Here is a 27,574-nt window from a genome sequence, read left to right on the forward strand (position 1 = left end):
AAGAATCGGAGACGAGCTTGTGTGTCCTGTGTGGCTCCAGTGCTGTCATGGCGGCGTTGGTCGTTCGCGGGACAATTCGTCCTTCAACCCGCGCGTTGTGGACACGTGGATCGAGCCGGAGTTTGGCTCTCTCAGGTGGGGACTTGGACACGCGGTCCAGTTACATCCAGTTGGTATAAAATTAATGACGTTCGTTTCGTTTACTCCTTTGAAGAACGACTGCAGTACTGCACGAAACGCGCAGGTCTCGAGTGGGAGGGAATGAATGATTTAAAATCCCATCCGTGGGAAACGCTTCCTGTCCAGTTCACAGCTCGACCGGCAAAGGCGATTTGGTTAAAACAAATATTAACTGTTTTGGATCGTGACGAAGTCGAACAAACTCCGTGGAGCAGGAAGCGGAAACTACGTCTATTGACGGGGTGTCGATTCACTCGTGTCTCATAAATAAGCGTGTCCGATAAACTACAACAACGATGACATTAAACAACAACAATTCAATTAGTAAACTACAACGATGACATTAAACAATAACGACAATTAATAAACTACAACAACGATGACATTAAACAACAATTCAATTAGTAAACTACAACAACGATGACATTAAACAACAATTCAATTAGTAAACTACAACAACGATGACATTAAACAACAACGACAATTAGTAAACTACAACAACGATGACATTAAACTACAACGACAATTCAATTAATAAACTACAACAACGATGACATTAAACAACAACAATTCAATTAGTAAACTACAACAACGATAACATTAAACAACAACGACACTTCAATTAATAAACTACAACAACGATAACATTAAACAACAATTCAATTAGTAAACTACAACAACGATGACATTAAACAATAATGACAATTCAATTAGTAAACTACAACAACGATGACATTAAACAACAACAACAATTCAATTAATAAACTACAACAACGATGACATTAAACAACAACAATTCAATCAGTAAACTACAACAACGATGACATTAAACAACAACAATTCAATCAGTAAACTACAACGATGATATTAAACTACAACAGCAATTCAATTAATAAACTACAACAACGATGACAATTCAATTAGTAAACTACAACAACGATGACATTAAACAACAACAATTCAATTAGTAAACTACAACGATGACATTAAACAATAACGACAATTAATAAACTACAACAACGATGACATTAAACAACAATTCAATTAGTAAACTACAACAACGATGACATTAAACAACAATTCAATTAGTAAACTACAACAACGATGACATTAAACAACAACGACAATTAGTAAACTACAACAACGATGACATTAAACTACAACGACAATTCAATTAATAAACTACAACAACGATGACATTAAACAACAACAATTCAATTAGTAAACTACAACAACGATAACATTAAACAACAACGACACTTCAATTAATAAACTACAACAACGATAACATTAAACAACAATTCAATTAGTAAACTACAACAACGATGACATTAAACAATAATGACAATTCAATTAGTAAACTACAACAACGATGACATTAAACAACAACAACAATTCAATTAATAAACTACAACAACGATGACATTAAACAACAACAATTCAATCAGTAAACTACAACAACGATGACATTAAACAACAACAATTCAATCAGTAAACTACAACGATGATATTAAACTACAACAGCAATTCAATTAATAAACTACAACAACGATGACAATTCAATTAGTAAACTACAACAACGATGACATTAAACAACAACAATTCAATCACTAAACTACAACAACGATGATATTAAACTACAACGACAATTCAATTAATAAACTACAACAACGATGACATTAAACAACAACAATTCAATTAGTAAACTACAACAACGATGACATTAAACAACAACAACAATTCAATTAATAAACTACAACAACGATGACATTAAACAACAACAATTCAATTAGTAAACTACAACAACGATGACATTAAACAATAATGACAATTCAATTAGTAAACTACAACAACGATGACATTAAACAACAACAACAATTCAATTAATAAACTACAACAACGATGACATTAAACAACAACAATTCAATTAGTAAACTACAACAACGATAACATTAAACAACAATGACACTTCAATTAATAAACTACAACAACGATGACATTAAACAACAACAATTCAATTAATAAACTACAACAACGATGACATTAAACAACAATGACACTTCAATTAATAAACTACAACAACGATGACATTAAACAACAACAACAATTCAATTAATAAACTACAAGAATGATGACATTAAACAACAACAATTCAATCAGTAAACTACAACAACGATGACATTAAACAACAACAATTCAATCAGTAAACTACAACGATGATATTAAACTACAACAGCAATTCAATTAATAAACTACAACAACGATGACAATTCAATTAGTAAACTACAACAACGATGACATTAAACAACAACAATTCAATCACTAAACTACAACAACGATGATATTAAACTACAACAGCAATTCAATTAATAAACTACAACAACGATGACATTAAACAACAATGACAATTCAATTAGTAAACTACAACAACGATGACATTAAACAACAACAACAATTCAATTAATAAACTACAACAACGATGACATTAAACAATAATGACAATTCAATTAGTAAACTACAACAACGATGACATTAAACAACAACAACAATTCAATTAATAAACTACAACAACGATGACATTAAACAACAACAACAACAATTCAATCAGTAAACTACAACAACGATGACATTAAACAACAACAATTCAATCAGTAAACTACAACAACGATGATATTAAACTACAACAGCAATTCAATTAATAAACTACAACAACGATGACATTAAACAACAATGACAATTCAATTAGTAAACTACAACAACGATGGCATGAAACAACAACAACAATTCAATTAATAAACTACAACAATGATGACATTAAACAATAATGACAATTCAATTAGTAAACTACAACAACGATGACATTAAACAACAACAATTCAATTAATAAACTACAACAACGATGACATTAAACAACAACAACAATTCAATCAGTAAACTACAACAACGATGACATTAAACAACAACAATTCAATCAGTAAACTACAACAACGATGATATTAAACTACAACAGCAATTCAATTAATAAACTACAACAACGATGACATTAAACAACAATGACAATTCAATTAGTAAACTACAACAACGATAACATTAAACAACAACAATTCAATCAGTAAACTACAACAACGATGATATTAAACTACAACAGCAATTCAATTAATAAACTACAACAATGATGACATTAAACAACAATGACTTCAATTAGTAAACTACAACAACGATGGCATTAAACAACAACAACAACAATTCAATTAATAAACTACAACAACGATGACATTAAACAATAATGACAATTCAATTAGTAAACTACAACAACGATGACATTAAACAACAACAACAATTCAATTAATAAACTACAACAACGATGACATTAAATAACAACAACAACAACAACACCAATTCAATCAGTAAACTACAACAACGATGACATTAAACAACAACAATTCAATCAGTAAACTACAACAACGATGATATTAAACTACAACAGCAATTCAATTAATAAACTACAACAACGATGACATTAAACAACAATGACAATTCAATTAGTAAACTACAACAACGATAACATTAAACAACAACAATTCAATCAGTAAACTACAACAACGATGATATTAAACTACAACAGCAATTCAATTAATAAACTACAACAACGATGACATTAAACAACAATGACTTCAATTAGTAAACTACAACAACGATGACATTAAACAACAACAACAATTCAATTAATAAACTACAACAATGATGCAATTAAACTACAACAACAATTCAATTAATAAACTACAACAACAATGACATTAAACTACAACAACAATTCAATCAATAAACTACAACAACAATGACATTAAACAACAACAACAATGCAATTAATAAACTACAATGACATTAAACAACAATGCAAATAATAAACTACAACAACGATGCAATTAAACTACAACAATTCAATGATTTAAATCAAACTAAACCAGTGGTTTTTATCTTCCACCAACATCACTGCACTCCATAAAAAGGTTGAAAAACTGATCCCCTCAACGAGACTAATCGGCTTACTTCCGATCATCAGCAAGGACATGGAATCCATCATCGCAGCTGATATGAAATCCTTCCTTTCTCTCCATAAATCTCATCTCAGATCACAAATTTGGTTTCAGACCAGATCATTCCACCTGGGATTTTCTGCTCCTACTCTCCCAACAATGGATGGAGATGGAACACCCAACTCTCCAAACTGTCTGCCTATAGCATCAAAGGCCGACTCCATTCATGGATTACTGACTTCTTCTACTCTCGTAGCCAATGTGTGGCACTCAACGGAATCCGTTCCTCTCCTATCCATCGAGGCTGGAGTGCCCCGAGGCAGTGTTCTGGGCCTGGTCCTATAGGGTGGCCATTAAGTCTGGAAACATAGGAATGGTGAGGGAATGGTTGGTTGATCATTTCCCTAACTGGATTGAATGATGTGGCCCTGTGGAGTGGGCTACATGCTCGCCAGATCTGAACCCCTTTGATTACTTCTTCTGGGGTATGCTGAAGGCGCAGGTTTATTCAGTGAAAATCAGAGACACAAAACCATTTGAGGCAACCATCACGGATGCATGTGCAGGGATTGATGGAAATGCTGCATTAATGCACCGCGTTCATTGCAATTTTGCACAGCACATTGAACCGTGCATTTCTCATGCATTTGTGTTGCTTCCTTGCTGGACGTTCAGCATTTTAAAGGTGAAGAGCATGGACAATCCCAATAGGTTGGCATCCATGCGGAGGAGGAAATTCCTCCTTGGGAAATGCCCCGCTGAGTGCGGTGAGAAAGGCGGAGGCTTGTGGTGTCGCTGGTAACCAGAGTAGCCCGGGAAGTGACAGCACTTCCCGCAAGCTCAGGGGCTGTTTTTGTCTCGTCTAACAGTATTGTTATGTTTGCCCATGTGTGCGTGACAGGGTCTATTACAGTTAATTATTACCTTTGCCAGCAAAGGTGGATGGAGGTTGTTTTCACTCCTGTCTGTTTGTCTGTGAGCAGGATATCTCAAAAAGTTATGGATGGATTTGGATGAAACTTGGTGGACAGGTTGGTGTGCGACAATGACGAATTGATTAGATTTTGGTGAAAATCCAGACACACACACACAAACATTTCAAGGACATTTTTCCATGCTAGAGTGGGGGTTAGTCTTGTGGGTCCCATGACAATCTTATATCATGGTTCCCTTTTTGAGGCAATGTGTTTTTTTTATCTTGCCAAAACGAAGTTTTTGCAAGATATGTGAGTCAGCTTGTATGTTTGTTTTTTGTTTGTTTGTTTGTTTGTTTGTTTGTCTGTAATCACGTATAAAAAATTCTGCAGAGCACAGTTATCATTGGAAACTTTTGTAACTTCGCATATCAGAGGCCTATAGAGGTCCCTTTCAGTGCACAAAATTTTGAAGGTCAAAGGTCAAAGGTCAAGGTCATTTATCGCAAATCAGGGGAGTCGACGAAACCCTTATTTTTTGAGTAATTTTGATCGGATAGTCTTCAAACTTCATGGGAATATAGGTCATGGTCTGGCGCTCAGCTGATTAATTTTTGGTGGCGATTGGCCTTGACCTTCATGGTTAGCGCCTGAGGTCAAACATATTTGACCCCAAGGTCAAATTTTCAAGTTTTAGGAACCATATCGTGTAGTACCTCAAATTGAACACCTCGATGAGTGCTTTCTAGATATGTCAAGCTTGAGACATTATGACGTCATTTGGTGACGTTATGAGGCAAAAGCATATTTTCATGGTTACTCTAGAACGATTCTCATCGGAATCTCTCGTAGGCAGATATTCCTCAAGGAGTCACTCCTGGTGGATAGCAGCTCTGTTCACCTCAGTGTGACCTTAAAGAAGTCACACGTGGTCACCTTTTGGCAAGATACGGGTCACCCTGCGGGTTACATTGGTCTTTTTTAATGTCCGGATGCCCTTCCTGACGCCAACCCTTTTTAGTCACCTCTTATGGCACGCAGGGATATGGTGTACCTATTCGAAACCGGGGAAAGATCCAGATACTAAATTTATTTTATTTTGAAGCAATTTTTCACCATTGAGATATGGAGCCAAAAACGATAAATCGCATGATATATCAAAAAGTTGTGGACAAGTTATGACAAAACTAGGTGGATGAGTTGTTCATTGATCAGAACAAGCCGATTAGATTCTGGTTAAGGTCCGAATCCTGATCTGGCCCATCAGTGAGATACAAAACGTAAACAGTTCAGCCTGGCGGAGATATGTGCTCTACCGAGTGCCATTCTAGTTTCAATCTGTAATCTGTTCCACCAAATTAAGTGGCCTTGGATGTAACAAATGTCGTTAAACATAAATATTAAGTGCTCATCCATGTTTGATACTTTGGTCACAAAAAATACAATGTGGAAATGATTTTATTTCTACCGTGTTCAGCCTGTTTGCAGTACCGCCGTCGACCACTGGGACCGATGCCCAATGAGGAGTTTGAGGGGAAGGATCCATCGACCCTGCCTGTATATCACAGTTTTGAGGGCTACCATCGTCGTGCTAATGAGGAGCGTGAGCGACGGCATTGGTGGCATTCATTTCGGGACTTCCTGTCCACTGACCTTGGTTTGTTTGGCCATTACAATTGAAACATTTAGTCACTATTACATTGGTGTTGCTTCAAGCCATTAAACCTTTTATGTTTTTATCAATTGTGGTATGTCGACAGCATTAGAATTTACGAGACTTTTTTGTGACTTGCGCCTCTAATTTTGAGAGTTGGAAGACCAAGACTTATGTGAGTCTATGAGTTCATCATATGTGGTTAATGGTTATGGTGCTCTAACGATAGACACTGGAATAACATCTTAAATTAATAAGGGTTCAAATAATAAGCTTGGAGAAAACTTGAATTCATTTCTGTGGCATTTATCTTCTTACTCTTGGAACAGCTCATAAAAACCCACCTGGCTTGCTAAAGACCTTCAAAAAGGAGGGGATATTATGCTTGCCGTGGTTTGCTGGTGATAACGGCCAACGCTTCGTCGTTGTCCGTCTTAAAACGGCAGGGCGGTTGATGTGCAGCATTAAATGCCACTTACAAAGCAGAACCACACATTCCACAGGTCGATGAGTAAATGCTTTAGCCAATCAACTGGAAAATATTGTGATTTGAGGGAAAAACAGATACTGCCAGCATAATTTGGTGGACATTAAAGATCCCACAGTGTCCTTCACGTAGAGTAAGCAAGCTATTGCCGGCACCATGGCTAAATTACTAATTCCAGCCCTAACTACTTTGTCAAGCGTCGGGTCTGGCCAGCCGGTTGGAGAAAGATTTGGGCCCAAAACCTCCTCCAGCCAACCACACAAGAACGTGGGAATAATTATGGCCATTAAAGTTAAGAAGAAGATGACGTGAAAAACAGACATGCCAGACTTCAGATATTTAGCGTATTCGCACTTATTTTGCCTCAAAATTGGTCTTTCAGGAATAAATTTCACCCTCTTGTAAGGTTAATCCAACCTCCGCCTCCTGATGTTCCACCACTATTTTGCTGTGGGTGGTATAAGTAGTTCAGAGCTTTGGCTCTGATTGAAACCAGGAGTGTAAAACAATTAACCTTTTTTAAAGTCCATGAAATAATTAAAATTGATAAATTAACTTAAACTTTTCCTGTTACTGGTGACGGGTACTTTTACTCGGTTATTATGCAAATGAGAGAGCAAGGGGACAGAGGATGGGATAGAGCTAAATAAAATTGATACAAGAAAGAAGGGAAAGCAAGAAGATGTGTGGGAGGTTGTTGGAGGAAGGAAGAGAGGCTTGGAGTCGACAAAATAAAATTGACGCTCCAAAGAGGTGGGGTGGGATAGTTGAATATTATGTCAGTTTTGCATATGTAATAAATAGCTGTGGTATGTTACACTGATATTTTATACAATCACATTAAAAATGTACCCTTTGTACACTTGCCTTTTGGAGCGCAGTTCCTGGAGGAGGTGCAGAAGAGCTCAACATCGGGCTACCCGTGGATCGTGTTTCAAGGAAGATGCAGCTGAAAGCACGTAACACCATCAAAAAGGCAAACCAAAAGAATACTGAACTGCAGCGAGCTCACCGTCTGCACACATGCAAGTTTGGCCAACTTAATGTTACATGTTGCAAGTAAAACAAGCACTACATGCATACTTGCGTGCTGGAGAGATGAGATGGGAAGGTTGCAAAATTAACAAGAAAAAGAGCAATCGGAGAATGCAGACCCTCGCCAGGACTTGTTTTGTGTGGTGCTTGTGTAGTTTTGTGTACTGGTGTGTCACATAATTAATAATAAACATAACTGGAACTGCCATTTTATAACTGCTGGCAGTGATGACCGGGCACCAAGATGTCCCGCTTTGATGCAACCCCGCTTAGATCGGACATCTGACCCTGACCCATGATGTTTATTATTATTCAATTGAATTCAGAGTGGGATTAAAATAAATTCAATTCAAATAAAATGGATGACCAAGCCAAGTGAGCCTTAATCAAAAAGAACCCAGCTTCAAAAATAAATTTAATAATTCTGGTTGTCAGACCATGTGTCTGATCAGGTTAAAATTTAAAACCCCATCACTACAAAATCATAATTGTGAAATTTCATGTCAATCGATTGAAGCGGTTCAAGACAAATAATTTTTTTCAAAGATTTTTGCTCGATCCAATATGGCTGCCAAACCATGTGACCTATCACATCATATATGTGAACATTTTGTTCCTCATGGATAGTTGGTCATATGTGTAAAGTCTTGCCTTGATCAGTTCAGCCATTCCGGAGAAGAAGACTTTTGAAGGTTCTATTTATTTAAAACAATATGGCTGCTGAATCACATGACTGGGAACGTCATCAATTTTTTTTTTTTCTGTGGGCTAATTTATCCCGAAACCCTCAAAAATTTTCATACTGATCGGATGTGGCGTTCTACATATGCGATTATGACATCATAACAAAGGCACCTATGACGTCATAAAAGATCACACTTATTCCCCATGAGGAGTACTTGCCATGTGCCAAGTTCCAATTTTTTTTCCTCGGTGCGGTTTCAGAGATAGAGGTACAAAGTTTTTGCATTTTTCCAACATGGCTGCCACACCACGTGACCTGTGACATAATTATCATTGAAACTTTCTACATGAGTAGTCGCTGCTTTGGTGAAAATTTTGTCTCAGTCTGACAAGCAGTTGTGGAGAAAAACACTAAAGTTCTGTGCAGACAAACAAACAGACCCAAATTCAGTACTCTCTCTTGTGGCGAAGGTAACTCGAGCAAAGTTGTTCGCACACCATTGCAAATCCCCACGCTTCCCACCCAAAGTAAAGTTTAAAAATGCCAAAAAGTTTCACCAGGAATGACCCAATTTCAAATTTTGAGTTTAAAAAATATATTATATTTTGACCCCGTGACCCTAACTCCCCCTTTCTGCTGGGGCATGAACCGGGGGTCAAATCCAAAAACTCGTTACATATTTCATGCGTCCCCCCAATGGTGATTGCGTAACGTTTCATTTTCGAAAATGTTTAAAAATGAGCCAGTAATTGCATTTTTGGGGACGTGACCTTTTGACCAAACCTTATGGACCCAAGGGGTGGGGCCAAAATGATACTGCTCTCACACCTTCTTGCCATGAGGTGATCATAACTCCCAAGCTTGGCAAATTTCAGCACAACTGTTTAGGAGGCAATAGCCTGACAGACGGATGGATGGACAGACATCTGACAGATGGAGCTGATTACAATAAAGATTTTAAAAATAAAAAAAGCATGGGGAAAATGATAAATCGGCGACTGCCAACAAATGTCATCACCACCTGTGATGTGCAGTGGAGCTTGACATGGATAAGCTGGAAGCGGAATATGAGCAGACCTGTGGCCCACATCATATCCAGCGCATTGCCACTTACTATGGGGTGTACCGTGATCTTTTTGCTGGTGCTGTATTTGTCCCACGTGTACCTATGCATGTGAACTACGTTTCCATCGATGACGTTGCCACGCCCGTCTTCCGTGGAAATGTGATAATGCCAGGAGAGGTGAGCTACATCCGAAGATTAACAGATTGTCGAATGGTTATAATGTCAAAGCAACAACTACAATGCAAGCTTTAACATGAAAATGACAGACGAAGACTTTGAGAAATGATAACGATTGAGATATGGGGTTTTAAGTTTCGTGTTCATGCCGTTGCGAACAGGCCCAGCATGCTCCGGAGGTGATCTATGATGCCGAAGATGGTTCCCTCTGGAGCTTACTTCTTACAAACCCAGGTTTGGCCAGCAAACTATAACCCAGTTGGGACTTGCATGCCTTTTTCTACACAGCTCCTTCCCAATTCCATATCCAGGCGATGTATGACGTCATCGCCAGACTCCGTTTTCACTCCATTTGTTTGTTTTCTTGTTTGTTTTCTCGTTTGTACGGGCGATATCTCAGCCAGGAAGCTGAAATTTGGATATCTCAGCCATCTCTTTGGCTATCCAATCCAATCCAATCCATCCAATCGCCATCCAATCCAAGCCATCCAATCGCCATTTGGCGATATCTCAGCCAGGAAGCTGAAAAAGTGAATATGGGCTTTGGCAAAAACGGTATTTTTTTATTTTTAGATTAGTCAATTAATTAATTACTTAATTATTATCCATTTATTAATTACTTAATTATTTTCTTTCTCATCTGGGCAATATCTCAGGCACCTTTTGAGCTTGGAAGCTGATATTTGGACACGACGGTGAACACGTGATTTGGCTATAAAGGGTATTTTTGATTTATTGATCAATCAATTAATCGATCAACAATGCATTTTCCAATGAATTAGTTGATTTTTCAAAAAGTTACAGGCTCGGATGAAACGGTGGTGGTTTTGGTATGCTCTTTGCCAATTGATAAAGAAATTAATTATTTTATGATTGCTATTTATTTATTTGTTTTAATTATGCAATTGATGGACTAATCAATTATTGTACAGCGCTCCTTCCCAATTCCATCTCCATGTGCTGCATGGCAATGTCGCGTGCTGTAGGATTTGTTATTTATTTATTTGGCATGGGGGCGTTTACTTGTACTTTTGAATGTACCTGAAAATGTTATTTTTTTTGGTTTGTTTCATGAATAAAATATTTATTTGCACATTGCCACTTGATTCCAGAGATGCATCGTCGTACAGATTGTCGATAGCAACTATGGAAAGTGAGCTTGTGTGACACTGTTACAGGAAGCATAAAATTCTCCACATTTGAGGTTAATGAGCAATACTACTTATCCATACGTATTGTGTTCCCATTCCTCACTGAATAATTCAAGTGAATGAATAAAACTGACTTTGTCAGTCTTCCCTTTCTAATGATAGGATTACAACGCAGTAGTTGTAGAAGCACGCTGATGCTTATTGCTATGGATGTGTGGGAATCATCCTTTCCCTTAATTACTTCGAATAACCTTGCTGTTGGACGTCCTCTGGTGACATTACATTGGAAATCTGGCTAAACCGTCACCATGGTACGTTGCAGACAGGGTATTGCATTAGTGAGTGCACTGTCCTTCAGAAGAACTTCAAGTCAGATTCCTGTCTGTCAATGTTTGCTGGTGGACATTAAATATCCCACAGTGTCTTTCTCAAGAGCAAGCCATTGTGTGCCAGCACCTTGACCAAATTACAAATTCCTGCTGCCACCGATAACACGCTTCAATGGAGTGGCAACCTGTCAGGTTGGTTACCGGGCCAGCAATGTTAACGATTTATGAATTGTTTCCCTGTTACTCTGTTTCTCTGACCAAAGATTGATCTCAGTTCCAAACTTAGATGATGATTGTAGCATGACATGTTGCACATCTAATTTCCTGGTTGCTTTTCTTTCCTCAATAGCCATGGTTTGCATACGCGTGACGAATACATTTCTGAACTGTGAATCCATGATGTATTTCGCAGTTTAATTATTTTTGATGAATTTTTTTTTTTGTGATATACAAGATATATTTTATACACACACACACACACACACACACACACACACACACACACACACACACACACACACACACACACACACACACACACACTGTATATAACAGCAGAAAAGCCTGTGAAAATGATAGGCAACACTTCTGTATTTTCACACTATTCAGCCTTAAAGTCAGGCGAAAACCGAAATTACATTCAGAAACCATTTATTACACAAATTGCTCATCCCTTTATTTGGACGGTGTATAGGCCACAGACCACTGCTGCGATCGCTCACCAAAATAATAAAAAAAATAGCCTGGGGTACAGACGTGAAGCAAAAACATGTGTACAGTACTGCTTATGTACATATATTATACATTGTGGTTGTATAGCTCGGATAATTCCAACTGCACTGGGAAATCGGCAGATACCTAAAGCCTGTGGCCGAAGGCATGAGGCCGACCAAAATGGACGCCGTATGTTTTATTTTTTTTTCCAAGTTACAATTGTGGATTGAGTCGGGCAAATTGTCCAACCAATGAGGCGCCGACAGTCTGTCCACACATACACGGTGCAAAAACGAACTGACATATATATTTCGGCAAATTATGCAACAACACAATGTAGTTCAAATTAAAATGAAAGTCAAGAAGTTAGAGCATGATAAATAAAATTTAGATGTTCCGTTGCCTTTTATTGGGTGATACCCTTGCCTTCATATTTGATTGGTCCGACAAAGGGCTAATTCCCAAAACATTATCTTTACTTTGCTTCCCACACTGATTCGCATACCTACACTCCGAGGCAAAAAAAAAAAAGAGCCAAGCCAATTTTTTAGCTTTTTTTTTTGTCATAACTATTTTATCACACATAATTATTAAAAACCACCAGAACATGCAGAAACAAGAGAAAGAGCCATCAGAGATTGCAGACCCTCACCAGGACTCGTATGTGTGAACCTTTTGCTCCTCATGGATAGGCGGTCATATGTGTAAAGGTCATATTCGATCCGTTAAGCCACTTCAGAGAAGAAGATTTTTGAAGATTTTAATTTTTTTTAAACAATATGGCTGCCGATTCACGTGACTGATGACGTCATGAATTTATTTTCTATGGACCATTTTATCCCTAGATGACCCTCAAAAATGTTCATACTGATCAGATGTGGTGTTCTGCATATGCAATTATGATGTCATAATGAGGGCACCTATAACATAATAAAAAAAAATCACACTCATTCCCTATGAGGAGTACTTGCTATGTGACAAGTTTCAATTATTCCCTTGGTGCAGTTTCAGAGATACAGAGGTCCAAAGTTTTTTCCGTTTTTCCAATATGGCTGCCACACCACGTAATATATGACGTCACAATTATCATTAAAACATTCTACGTGAGTAGTCGCACCAATGGTGAAAATTTCGTCTCAATCCGACAAGCGGTTGCGGAGAAAAACACGAAAGTTCTGTGCGGACAAACAAACGAACAGACAGACTGACGGACCCAAACGCAATACCCTCTCCTCTGGCGAGGGTAATAACTGTACACATCAGTCTGGAATAGCTTGTCCCTGTACTGAGCTTTCTTTAAATAATCCAGTCTTTTGGTCAAACTTTCAGAAAGCTTCTTGCACTGAGAAATGTCAATATTGTCCCATTCATGTTTGACAGCTTCCCAAAGTTGATCAGTATTTGCAAATTTCCTTCCAATACGTTTGTGCTGAAAATAGGCCCAAGAAGTCTCTATGGGGTTCAAATGAGGACTTCGAGCAGGTCAGAACATAAGTTTCAGGTACTTTTACTCCAGCCACATTTTTGTGGCTTTTGCAATATGGACAGGGGCATTATGTTGTTGAAAAATGACTTCTTTGCTTTTCTCTCCAGGTAATAACTTTTGTAGACAGGATTACTTCCCATTCTCTAATATTTTCTGATATTCCTTGGCAGTAGTTGATTGTTCACACCTTATGAGCTCACCAACATCAGCAGATGAAAATGCACCCCAGACCATGATTCCACCTCCTCCTTGCTTCACAGTTGTTGAAATGTACTCAGGATTGAAGCTCTCACCAGATCTGCGAAGGCAACATTCTGGGGCATCACTGCAAAGCTCAAATCTTGATTCATCGCTCCACAGAACTCTGAAACCAGTCTGAATCACAGTTCCCATATTCGGCCAAAAAGTGCAATCTGTCCTGAACGTTGTTCTTCGATAATAGAGGCTTAGCACATCTTCTTGAGGCAAAACCAGCATCAGTCAACCTTCTTGTGATGGTCCTTCTGGAAAATATCTGAACCAACAGAAATATCTGAAAATATCCAACAGTTTCTGCAGCCTTTTCTTTCTTTCCTGGAGAACTAAGAATTTCAGTTACCTGTCATCTTTACTTGCAGTGGCTCCAGGCCTGCAAGATCCCTTCTTCCTTACAGTAGAATCAGTTTTCTTGAACTGTAGACCTATTCTCTTTGTGATACGCAGAAAAATAGGGATTTTCTCTTTCAGGAGCTTGTGGATTTCAGAATATGTCTTGCCTGCCTGACCAAGACAAGCAGTTTGATTTTTTTAATTTTTAATTTTTTTAATATCCACATCAGGATGGAACTTTCTCTGGAGGCATTTCTAAATTGAAACACAAAAAACATGACCTTCACTAACTGTAGAAGTCATAAATTAGAGCAATTTAGGCACGACATATGCACTAAATGCCTGATGTTGGCTTCATGGTTAGGGTGGTGGGCTTGGGATATTAGGGTCCTGAGTTCAAATCCTGCTCGGCTATTGAATTAATACCAGGTGGGGTTAACTCTGCCTGTCATCCTTCCAAGGTCGGCAAAATGAGTGCCAGCATGCTGGTATACTGTGTCGGAGTGGCGACCCGTCCAGGATTGTGTCCAATAGCCAAGGAGACTGCTTCGGCAGCACCAACACTCTGCACAGAGTATGCTCCCAATGGATGGATGGATATGCACTGAATAATCAAAAAATATGACAACACCCTAAAAATGCATTGCAGATCTTTCAAAGTATACAGTACTTATAAAAATAAAAAATATTTTTTTTTGTGACAGAACAACTCAACACAATCTTATGTTCCTTTTTCATATGTAAAACTTTGATCTATTTTGTGTTACCTGAGATATTGGCCTGTAAAGATGAAAGGCAAAAATATGGAAATTTTGTAATTTTCTTTTTTTTTTTGTTAAACAAAACTTCTTAAAACACAAAAAAAAATTCATAAAAATTGCTGTAAACAACGCTGAGGGCTTTTAGCTACTATAACATGAGTACGGTAATCAATTTAAACTGTAATATGTACTGCACCTCTTTGGCTCCAAATTTGAAGAAAAAAACAGCTTGGCTCTTTTTTTTAATTTTTATTTTTTGCCCCAGAGTCCATGTCATCCTTTGGTTGATAAAACATATTGTTCATTGTGTCTGCTGAAGCAGAACAACACAAGTCTTGATAAAGTCTTGTATTCCTCAGGCTTGTTTATAAGTCACCGTTTGTCTTAATAAATTAATATGTGATGGAAAACAATGATTTATTTTTTTCCCCAAACAGCAAAGGCATTGTTTTGAGCGAAGATAAAAAGATCAAGTGTCCTATTTTTCAAATGCACATAAAAATGCTACATCACACTTAAAAAAAAATTTTTTTTTTTAATCAAACATTATTTCTCTGACATTAACTTTTAAAAGGCATTTGGAAATGTAATGTGGAAAGCCTACCGGTAGTGCAGTCGGTAGAATTGCATGATGTATTTTCATATTCTCAAACTTTCGTTTTGCAGATGGACACCTATCAGAAAACGAGGCAGAGTATCTGCATTGGTTCGTGTACGTATACGTTATTCTGCGAGATGGAAGGCAGTTTGATGTGAATGCTGAAACAATTTGCTGAGAATGATGAAATACACGAGTCATGTGACACAACCTTGTCATTGATACCTTGTACAAATTTAAAACAGGGTTTCCCAGGGAGTTTATTTAATTTCAGCAGATCAAATTTATCAAACCAAATCCTTTCCATTTGTTTCCTTCCCAAAGTTGTTCTTTTGAATATGGGTGCATTGTCTGGAGGGAATTTATTTGGTCAAGAGTAAAAGAGTGTGATAAATATGATGGATTGAATGTTCCTTTCCACCATCTGTATGTGGGGAAAGGGTTTTTAGTTTCTCTTCTGCACAGATCCATTCCATCTCATCTCCAGTTATCCTACCCTGCTTCCCACCTATGCTGCTCTGAAACAACTTGCTTTCTTTTCCTGGAAGGTAAAATCGACCGAAAGCAATCTCGGTGCATTCCAAAAAGTCCACAACAAGTGTGCGTCCACTCTCAGGAGAGCCAGGAAACATCTATCCAACCTCAAAAATGAACTTTCGAACTTGTCTCCCTCCTCTAAAACCTGGTTGCACCTTGTTAAGTCTGTCTCCAAAGTATGCTGCCTAAAGTATGATCCCTTCCCTCTTCAAATGGCACCATACCCCACTCCGGTCACGAGAAGGCAGAATAGCTCAATTATGTGTTTACTTCCAAATCTTCTGTCCCTGACCCCTCACTCTGTTCCCACCTTACCCCGTCGTACCCAACTGCTCCTGGACTTGTCTTTTGCAGCTGACAAGGTGGAGAGGTTTTCGGCAACCCTCGACTCTAATTCTTCAACTGTACCAGGCAGCATCAGCTCACAAGTCATAAAAACCTGCTCTGCTACTCTTGCACATCCTCTCTCTGCTCTTTTCATTCTATCATTTTACATAGGTAATCTTCCATCTTCTCAATCACCAAATTGCACAAAAAAGGTGTAAAAACTGATCTTAACTACAGACCTATTAGCTTACTTCCAATCATTGGCAAGGTCATGGAATGCATCTTTAAAGTTGAAATGAAATTCTTCCTTTTCTCCAATGGCATTATCTGAGATTACCTATTCGGATTTAGACCAGGTCACTCTGCCATGACATACTGCTTCTCCCAACAATGGATGGAGGTCCTCAATGTCAGACATGAGATCAGGACACTCTTTCATCGTATCTCGAGCTTTAGATCGTCTGGTACCCCACCTTGCTCTTCAAACTGCTGATGACATTTAAGGCCAGCTCCACACATGGCTCATTGACTTCCACTACTCTCGTAGCCAGCATGTGGTTCTCAACGGAATCCTTTCATTTCCTCTCTCTGTTAAGGCTGGAGTGCCCCAAGGCAATGTTCTTGGACAAACCACATTTATAAGTTGGCCTCCAAAGCCAGTCACCCACTGGGCACTTCCCTTGTCCAAAGTCCTTCCTTGACACATCTGAATTCCTATCGACCAAGAAGGCCTTCATTTTCAGCTTTATGGAAGACTGCTCTCCCCTCTGAGCTAGCACCCCTGCCTCTTACCTTTGTCTGCTTGATGCTGTGGAAACCAAAGCCTTCAAGATTATTGGCATCTCATGCACTGAAGCCGGTTCGATGGGCCTCTCACTTTCCCATCTCAGACAGGTCGGGAGTCTTTCTGTCTTCCACCACCTCCTCTCTGGTTTTACACCCTTTGCTCTTTCCGTGCTTTGCCCCCCTCCACCCTCCACCCCTCCCCTCTCAGTTTTCAGCAGGGTGCACGTGGTCCTCCATCAACTCCCTTCTAGTGAAACTCTTAACCATTTGAGCTTTTGTCGTCAAATTTTCAAAAACCTTCATAATGAGAATACAGGGAGCACTAGTTAATAAAGTTTTCTGTTTTTCTTTTTTTTTTAGCTGCTGTTTTCATCGAGTTTAGTTTGAGTACAAAGCGGATGTGGACGGTTTTTGCAATTTAACATGCTTTCTAGTTTATTCTGTATTTGTAACAGCTGAAAGTGAACATCATTCCTACTACAGGGGGAACATCCCTGGCAGTCGACTGGTGGATGGCGACACGATTTGCCCATACTTGCCCCCTATTCCTCCGCAAGGCACTGGGTACCACCGCTGGATATTTGTGCTGTACAAACAAGAGCGTCATGTTGATTTTTTCAGTGAGAATCGGCCAGATCCTTGGTATGTTACAAGTCAGGAAATTGTATTTATGATTACCAGAAACACCCACTCCCTCGGGAGCGGCCAGTGGGGGTCATGGTATTATCATTAATGCTGATTATTATATTTAACGTTAATTTTATGCTGATATTATTACTAGAAGCACCCACTCCCTATGGGAGCCGTCAAGGGGGTCATGTTATTATATTTATGCGTATTTTACTCCAAGGGGTCCCAGGATTACACACCCAAAAGATGGTTGCGATCGGTTCAGCCGTTTTTGCGGTACCTGGGAACAGACAGACGGACAGACGGTGAATTATAGGAAGATTGTTGTTACCCGAGTCAGAGGAACGGGCATTGCATTTGGGTCTGTCTGTCTGTACATAATGTGCTAATGTAGGCCACAAACGCCACCTCGTGTTGGCTTATGTTGCACATTATCTTTATTTATTTATTTTTTCAACTGAGTACATTGATAAAGTATGTGCAATTAGAATGTGAGTCCGTACTACTGCAATGTGAGTACATCTATAAAGGACGTATTATTAAAACGGACATACCACTCTTTCATTCCTCTTTTTTTTTTCCCCGCCTTTGGAACAAACTCCCACACTCTCTTCAATCCCACTCTTCCCTCCAGGTCTTCAAAACAGCTGTTCCCCACCACTTCTTACCTTCCCCCATCCAAAACCACAATTTTTTTCTACCCCCGTTAACCCACCCCAAACCCACCTCCTTCAAATTTCTTGCCTTCCCTCCCGAAAGTTAAACAAAATTCAGTTGTTCTCTTTCGGAGTCTGAGACCATTTATTAACAGCAAACAACAATAACAACTAATAACAACAAACATGCGCATCGGAAAGAAGGATATACAAAACAAGCAAGATCAAACACGATCCTCTTTCTGCCCAAAATGCACAGAGCAATCCTCTTCATACTATCTTGGACAGTAAAAGACAGGGGGGGGCTTGACATCGAGCAAGAGTAAGTGGAGGGGAGGGCTGGCAAGCAGGAAGCAGTGTGAACACCAGTTCAGCCTTGAGGAGAGCGTGATAACGGTTCGGACAAAACACATTGACCGGGTGGATCACTTTCTGCTTGACAATGAGGTGCCAGCAAGGCGTTCTCCTCTTCAGCAGCTGGACAGTTTTCATTTAAACATTGGCGATACCGGTCTTGGTTATATGTATTTCAGCGAGATAAAAAGCACATAAGATTGAGCAAGATACAATTCTGATTTGCTTGTATTCAATTTAAAGCAGAAAGTGAATACGAGTGAGAATACATGAATATAATTATTTTTTTCTTCCACACCCACCCCATCCCTCTCCCTTCCACAGATCTCCTGATGTCTCTGTTCCCCTCTGTTTTGCCCTTCCCTCTCCTGCCCCCCCCACCACCCTTGTTGTGCGTTGTGTGTTAGCTCCCATACGAGCCTCGACAATGTGTACAAAAATATATGTGCGGATGTCAGTGAAGTACATGTGTGTGACGTACGTGCATTCCAGGAGTACAGACTCTCATCCTAATGACACATACTTTAGAGACTTATTATAATCCATGGGCCCAGGCCAGAAATTCCACTTGTCGGTGCCATCTAAGGAAACCAATCTGAGTTATGATTTTTGAATTGGTGTGTATATATATATATATATATATATATATATATATATATATATATATATATATATATATATATATATATACACACATCATATTTTGATGTGATAACCATTGCAGACTGGCAGCTTATTGGTAGTTATCATCTCTGGAACGTACCCACCCTCCGCATAATGAAAGCGAAAAGGCAAACAAATCTGGATATCCTGAGCTGTTAATTGAATGATATTACCTCCATGGGATGTCAATAGTCCATTGTGTGATTTTTTTCCCCCAAAACGTCAATATCTCAGAATGGTAAAAATGTAAAATACATACACTGAGCTGCTCTTCTGGAACGGTTATCACATATTGAAATAATCATATAGTCCCTACCAATAACTTAGTAGCCCTAAAGTTTGGTTTCCCAGATGGTACCGATATATGCCTGGGCCCATGGACTATTAGAAATGTGTTTATTTTGTTTTGAAGTACATACTATTGGAACGTGAGTACATCTATGGAGTGCGTACGATTGAAACGTGATTATGTCTAAAATACATATGATTGGAATGTGAATCTATGCTATAACCGAAAAGGTCTGTTTGTCCACTGTATGAAAACGAACCTACATCATCATTGCATCGTCTATACACCAAACAGAACAAGTTCTGGTGAGGGTAGGCAATCCCTGATTGCTCTTTCTAGCTACTGGAAGCCACCTTTGAAAAACCACCACAATAACGTGGAACGATGCTCAAGCTGCGATCTAGACACCATGACATCACGTTTTTCCAAGGTGGAAAAAGGCAATAAAACATGGGAATTCCTTTGAATTGTTTGCAGTCGAGTCTAAAGCACCACTGGCTAAGCGATTGCAAAAAAAAAAAGTGAAGGCCTCTTACTCGCGATGCAACAAGGCCATTGAAGCATCAATCGTAACACATTCTCCCACCACCATTGGGAGCAGTGCCACACGGAACATATACATCGAGAATTTGCATTGGCCCCACCTTCGGAACCTCTGGGGGATGGGGTGGCAAACCAAGTAGCTACAGCCTTTGTCTTGTGACCCTTGGTTCCCCTGGCAAGCTTGGATGAGCAATGACCGAATGCATCGGCCACTGACAAACACCAGGTTGCATGTTTTAGTATGACGAGCAGAGTACTCGCCCGACGGACGATCTTGTTCCAAGCATGCAACACGTTCTTCCAACACGTACCTTTATTTGGGTGGTGTATAGGCAATTTACAGCTGCCTCAATCACTCAAAAATTTTTTAAAATAATCCAGGTTGCGTGGACGAAGCAAAAACATACCTACTGCTTATAATTCAAAACACCTCACTCCACTGGTAAACATGGGGACAGGAATACTGTAAATGGTGGAGACTTGGAATACCCTCCCCCAACTGGAGGTGGGGCTACTCTACACATTTACATGGAGAATTTGTGTCTCTCTCCCATACCTCTGCTGATCCTGCATAGCAAGTCTGGATGTAATCCGCCCAGAACTGTAGGAGTAGCGTCACGTACGCACGCACGTACACACACACACACACACACACACACACACACACACACACACACACACACACACACACACACACACACACACACACACACACACACACACACACACACACACACACACCAGTCCGTGAATTAGAGTAAGAATTCCATCACCTTTACTTAAACGTAATGGCATTTTCAGTGTTTGCCCCAGAATTTGCATGGCACATTGTAATGCGTCTCAATGTTCTCTTTAATAATGAACACATCTTTTTGTTTTGGGAGATGCATTCCAGACACCCTGCTTCAGGTCATCTGTTGTGTGATCATGGGTCTTTGACACACACAAAAAAAATTATATATATATATATATATATATACATATATATATATATATATATATATATATATATATATATATATATATATCATTTTACATATAAGAGCTAACACGACACCCTGTACATTCGCTTATGGAACCTCCACCACCCCCATAGCAATTGGATTGCAAATACAAGGAGCATTCATAAAGTTTAACCCCAACTTGTAGAAGTCATTGTCTTGCTTGTACAGAAACTCTTTTACCAATACAATCATCCCATCATCATTAGCAAAGCTTTTCCCATGAAGCTCTTCCTTAAACTTGAGGAAACGGTGGGTGGACGTCTGGAGCAGATAAATATGGTGAATTAGCTGGGTAGGGAACTAGTTCACACCCGCTGTGATCCCTGTAAACCATGCTGTGTTGCGTAAATCATTGTCCTGGAGAAGTGACACTCTTCAACTCCATTTTCTGCAGAACTTGTTCTTCACAGCATCTCACAACTGCTGCTGGTCATCAGCAGAGTACTCTTCATTCATGATCTTGCTTTGTGGGAGGTTATGGGTCAGGATCACCCTTTCACTTTCCCACAAAGGATTGGCTAAATTCTTTCCAGCTGATGGCTTTGTGATTTTATTTCTCTTCTTGTTAAACTTTTGGGTGGGAGGAGAGGTGGTGATGTGGGACACAGACAGAAAATCAGCTTCCGATGCCTGCTGATCCGTATTCGGACCAAAGTATTGAATCCATGACATCCTCAGTCACAGTCCTGCTCATTTATTTATCTGGTCTTGCTTGAAACTACTCGAAACATTTCCTGGAATTGTTAAGTTGAGCTTTCTTATGATCAGCGGTCAACATTCTGGGTACCTATATTGCTGAAACCATTTTCATGCCAAGTGTTCCAGCAAGGTTGGAGTGTACTGAGCCATTACTGATTCCCAGTGTTTCAGCTATATGGCTGGCTGACTCATTTGCTGTCAATCTTCAAAGTCTTTCATTCTGGAACGACAGGGGCTCAATCTCAAGACCCTAAGATCTTAAGCCAGCACCAGGCTTAGTGGCATATAAAGAGGCATCATTTCCCAGTGTTGCACCATATCCTCATGGTTTTCCTTTTGGGTCACACCTCTCTTATAGAGGTACATCATCAGTACTTTGATTTCAAAGGACTCCATTTTTCATAACTTTGTTGACCGACACTATTGTATACACGTTGTGCACATGTAAACAAAATGCTGTTTGTAAATAAACATCAAATCACGAGTCCTTTATGTAAATTTGGTTAGGTCCTAACACGTCACTAACTCAGTCGGGTGAGAAACCTTCTGCATGCCCCTTGTACAAGGCATCGGTCATTGTACATATTTCTTGGCATTGATAAAAATAATCGATGTCGCACTTAAAATGTCAAATGTGAAACTTTGTTGCTTCTGCCATTGCAGCAATGACCTCCTGCACCGGACATTCCGCACCATCGAATTCTATCGACAATTTGAAGATGTTCTTACCCCAGCTGGTTTGGCCTTCTGCCAGACAAAATGGGATGAGAGCGTGAGACGAACCTTCCATTCCACACTCAGTAAGTATCACCATGTCCCACCGTGGCATTGTAAAATAATTGCAATAAAATCTAGCCGAACCCCATAATTTTCTCATCAAGATGTCCGGATTCTAGAAAATTAAAAAAGATTAAATTGACAAAACTCTTGTTTGAGAGGATTCTGATCCAACATTTTCACAAAGCTCCATGCCACTTCGCAAAGAGTTCTCTGTCTGACAAAAGCTTCTGTGAACAGTTTGAATTTCGATCGTTTGCCCAACATATCCAATAACCCCAACAGATTTGTCTCAATGTGGGTCCTTCTTATCTCTTGTTTGTAAGAAAAAAAAGACATAACATCTTCCCACTCCCCACTCAAGCACTCAAATGCACGTGCGTACTTGATCGGCGTTTTTCGAGTCCATTGGATCTATGAATTATTTGCCCTCCAATTGAACAAAAAAATTGGCTTTCCAAAATTGAGGAGTAACACGACCAGCACACAGTTTAAAGGTCTCAATAGAGGAGGAGATTGGGAATATACTCTGTGCAGAGCGTTGGTGCTGCTCAAGCAGTCTCCTTGGCTATTGGGCACAATCCTGGACGGGTCGCCACTCCGACACAGGATACCAGCCAGCACGCTGGCACTCATTTTGGCTGACATAAAATCAAACGGTTTGCTGCCACAAATTAACTCGGATATTATGTTGGAGGTTCATCTTGGTCATAACCCCAAGGTAACATAGAAGTGACCTGCTCTTCAATTTATCTGGAAAGTTAACTCCTGAAAATTAGCAACCAATATTTCGTATGGAGTTCAGATGTATAAGAAATTCCCCAAGTCGAGTCAAACTGAAGCTGGGAACCCATTTCGATCATGCAAACAAAAAGGAGTACCCATTGGCAATATAATGAGTCCAAGGATGGAACGATTTGGACCGGTATCTGGGAAACAGAGGGATGGATGCACAGGACATTTGGCGATAATGTATCGCGTGCGATGAAATATTCATTTGATGGAAAGGGTGACATTTTGATCCAGAGAAGAATTCATTTTAAAGTTTAAAAAATAACTGTCCAGTTATTTATTTATTTATTTTGACCCACTGTATTTAGGTCTGATATAGACTTGATCACCTCATTTTGCTGATGCAACCTGTAATTTTGCTCCTCGCAATGTTTTGTTTGTTAATTCTTTATTAGAAGCTAAAGTTTATTTTTGTCTCGCTTTCTGGCACTTCCCACAACTATTTTTGCATGGTTCTACAGATTTGCTTGAACCAGTCTATGAGTACGCATGGCCAGAGGTTTACCACCCAAAGGAAGTCAAGTTTCCTCACAGACAACCTCTCCGTTATCTCGACCGTTACCGGACGAGCCATGAACCTTCGTACGGAACACACTGAGCCACACAAGCTCGAGTTGCTGGTCCCTGCATGCAACATCGTGAGGTTGGACCTAAAGAAAGGCGAGGGTATTTATAGCATTCACTTCACAACGCTCGGGGTGGCCATCCTGTTTGAAACACTGAATGTGTGGAAGGATGCTCTACCTTTTCATTAACGTCCCAGCGATTTCAACAATCGTTCTTCCACTAATATTTTATTGAAATGTGCAAAGTTCAGCAACACCATAATAAAAGTGCATTGTTTTGAATAAAATTTTTGGAGTGACCCTTCTAAATAACTCTCCAAAAAAATTTTTGAGCAAAGCTTGTCATCCCTCCATGGTAAGAAAAATGAGTACCACCTGAGTATGGTGTCAGAGTGGCAAAATGTCCAGGATTGTAACCCCAAGCCAATGAAACGTCCTCAGCAGCCTCGCGCGCAAAAAGGTGTGAAGAGGATCATCCGTGATGTATCCATCCAAATTTAATTTGGTCATTACACAAATGCAACAAATGTGAATCTCAAATCATTTGTTTAATGCTCAATGAGAAGGAGGATGGAATGGTCACAATAGACATTGACAGCAAATGTCACATTTTAAGTCGTGCCTTCTCAAAGTAGGAATAATGCTCAAAGCACGATGCGATTACAGGATGTCTAATTTATGATTTGTCTTGATGGAGACCTGCCTCACCTTTTTGCTGTTTAGCTTGGGTTTGAATGTCGACCCAATTATAAACCGTCACGCTTTCGTTTCACATGCACGGCGATGCATCGATGTGCCATCCATAGGGACGACGTTAAACCAGAGGACCTGCCTCATATAATGAGTTGATGGACATTAAAGATCCCAATGTGGTTTTCATGAAGAGTAGGAAAGTTATCGTCGGCACCCTGGCTAAATTCCAAAACTTTCAGTGGAACGTCAGGCCTGGACACCCGGTTCTTGAATAACTTGGGCCATAAACATTCACCGGAGTGACCCCACAAAAAGGTGGAAATAATTGGGGCCATTTAAAGCAATGCTAGTATATAGCAGTACTAGTTTACAAGAGAGCTGTCTCTGAATAACATGATTGCAAGCATACCTACTGTACGTTTTGACAATATTCCTTTTCAAAATGTACATGCTCATTTAAATTTGTGCAAAGAAAATGAAGTTGTACACCTTTGTATATTGAACCTTTATTTCTTGACTGTTCATCACAGAAATAAAACGATTTCTAAACTTAAAATGTCTTACTGCAGACCCCATGTGTTTACATTTGAAACAATGTAAACTTGGTCCCATTGGCTGACTGCATTAAAGCAAGTACAACAATTTGCTTTGTACCCAAGTGGCCAGTATCGTGCCGTGGCAGAATAACCGTTGTGAACTTTGCCCTTGGATATTATTTTCTTATGGCACAGCTAACTGAAGATTAAAACCTCTCATGTGACATTGCGTCATTGAAAAGCAGTTTGCTCTGTCAATGGTTGGGAACATTTGATGCACAGTCCTCAATAAGCAACGTCAGAGATTTAAATCAAATTCTGAAATATTTGTGCCAGAGCAAGGCGATACATTATGGATGCGGCATGATTTGCCAACAAATGTGTCGTTAGTTGAGGTTATTCATGGACATGCTTCTTATTTATGGTGTGTGGAATGAATCTGCTACTCTTCAAGCATGGCCCTTATTTGAGAGCACACATTGAATATGGAACATAGGAGTAAACATTTTGGTCTGCAATACAGTTAATTTGCTTTGCATGTATGGCCAAAGGCATACCTTACTCGTATAACCTCTGCTTGCGGAAGCTGCCCTTCTTCCTTGCAGAGCGATGATAATCTTTGTGTGAGGGAGCAAGGAGCTAGGCTGTTGTGGATTGGCCACGGAGCTGGTCCTTCCGCAAGTTCATCAGGAATCTATCTTCCCTCTTTATGAAATCATGATCCTAAAGAAGAGTAACTTCTTTTTTGAAGGTGAAATCAGAACAGAGTGTAAAACCTTACGTTCTGTGCCAATAATTGTGAAATAATTAATTCTAAAAGTTAGTGATAGTTGAAACATCCTATCTGCAGTATGGCATTCTCCATGATATATATATATATATATATATATATATATATATATATATATATATATATATATATATATATATATATATATATATGTCAACATGATAAAGAAATTAAATAATGACAGCTCCTAGACTGTATCAATTGAAAGCTTTTTAGATTTTTTTTTAAAATATTAAACAATTTTTATTTTATTTTAAGAAACCGTACCTGGCTGGCCATGTGCTTGAAAAAGGCAAGATGGGTTTGCGAGTCATCCATGGTTAATGCTGAAAGACAGATGTTGTTTTATTATTTCCCCTGTGGATCACCAATTTAAACTCGATCAATAATGTAGAATACACAAATACAAAGCAAATTTCTTCTGCAAGTTTTATTCCTTGATATGCCAGAACAACTTTAAATAAAAAGTCTTATATCACCGAGCAGATAATTTGAAGTGAAGCTGAAAACTGAATTTTAATGTTACATTTTCCTTTCTTCTAAGGTGGCCATTTTACACGACAGATGTCTGTCTTGAGGTGGCAGTCACGGTTTTGTTTGTTTTTGTTAACCTGCCATGCTTTGATGTTAGATGGGAAACTTTGACGAAAAAAAAACTTTTTTTATGCATAAGTGCCCCGGTTATACAATTTAATGGAAAGTTCCATCAAAATGTAGTCGACGATAATCCATAACTTACCTTTGTCCCAATCATCCGTCTCCGATACCCCCCATTTATTCCCCCGGACATGCGAAACAAAATGTGGGGGTTAAGCGATTGGTTCATGTCCGTCCATCTATCTTATAGGTTTATGATCGAGGAAGAACTTTTTTAAATCGAATATTATATTTTGAACACGAAAGATGACAAGCAAGACGAGCATTTCATTTTGCCGTACATTGGCTCTGAATTCGACCGGATCACAGATGCACAGAGGAGTGAGATAAAAAAAAAAATACCCTCTCTGCCTACCTGGCAATCAAAGAAAAATGAAAATCATTCCAAACAGGAAAATTACTGTTAAGGGTGT

At 39.1% G+C, this 27,574-nt stretch overlaps 2 protein-coding genes across 9 annotated transcripts in view; one reads left to right on the forward strand and one right to left on the reverse strand.

The window, feature by feature from the left end:
• The first annotated feature begins 2 nt into the window (after positions 1-2).
• MRPL38 (mitochondrial ribosomal protein L38) lies at positions 3-25,955 on the forward strand. The gene is made up of 9 exons (XM_085883885.1): positions 3-135; positions 6,609-6,788; positions 8,154-8,297; positions 10,027-10,235; positions 10,397-10,469; positions 15,931-15,976; positions 17,996-18,154; positions 23,014-23,150; positions 24,381-25,955. Exons 1-9 carry the CDS (start codon positions 48-50, stop codon positions 24,515-24,517), a joined length of 1,173 nt encoding a protein of 390 aa, XP_085740011.1. The 5' UTR covers positions 3-47; the 3' UTR covers positions 24,518-25,955.
• Positions 25,660-27,574, reverse strand: part of FBF1 (Fas binding factor 1) — a 215,869-nt gene continuing 213,954 nt past the window's right edge. For all 8 annotated transcript variants that reach the window (XR_015058923.1, XM_085883880.1, XM_085883877.1 and 5 more), the window contains 2 exons: positions 26,772-26,830; positions 25,660-26,437 (listed from right to left, as the gene is read on the reverse strand). Coding sequence is in view for 7 of the 8 variants with exons in the window: in XM_085883880.1 (XP_085740006.1) it covers positions 26,354-26,437; positions 26,772-26,830 (143 nt within the window). In the remaining variant the exon portion in view is untranslated. The remainder of the gene's footprint in view (positions 26,438-26,771; positions 26,831-27,574) is intronic.

The sequence above is a fragment of the Eptatretus burgeri genome, chromosome 6 (assembly GCF_056783735.1).
Source record: "Eptatretus burgeri isolate ZD-2024b chromosome 6, Ebu_testis_v1, whole genome shotgun sequence".
Classification (NCBI taxonomy): domain Eukaryota; kingdom Metazoa; phylum Chordata; class Myxini; order Myxiniformes; family Myxinidae; genus Eptatretus; species Eptatretus burgeri.

Excerpts from the sequence above, each read along its gene's own strand:
- MRPL38 (XM_085883885.1), top strand. The coding sequence starts at position 48 with ATGGCGGCGTTGGTCGTTCGCGGGACAATTCGTCCTTCAACCCGCGCG. Across the intron at positions 8,298-10,026 it reads AGCTCACCGTCTGCACACAT|TGGAGCTTGACATGGATAAG; the intron begins GCAAGTTTGGCC and ends TGTGATGTGCAG. Across the intron at positions 18,155-23,013 it reads GAGAATCGGCCAGATCCTTG|CAATGACCTCCTGCACCGGA; the intron begins GTATGTTACAAG and ends CTGCCATTGCAG.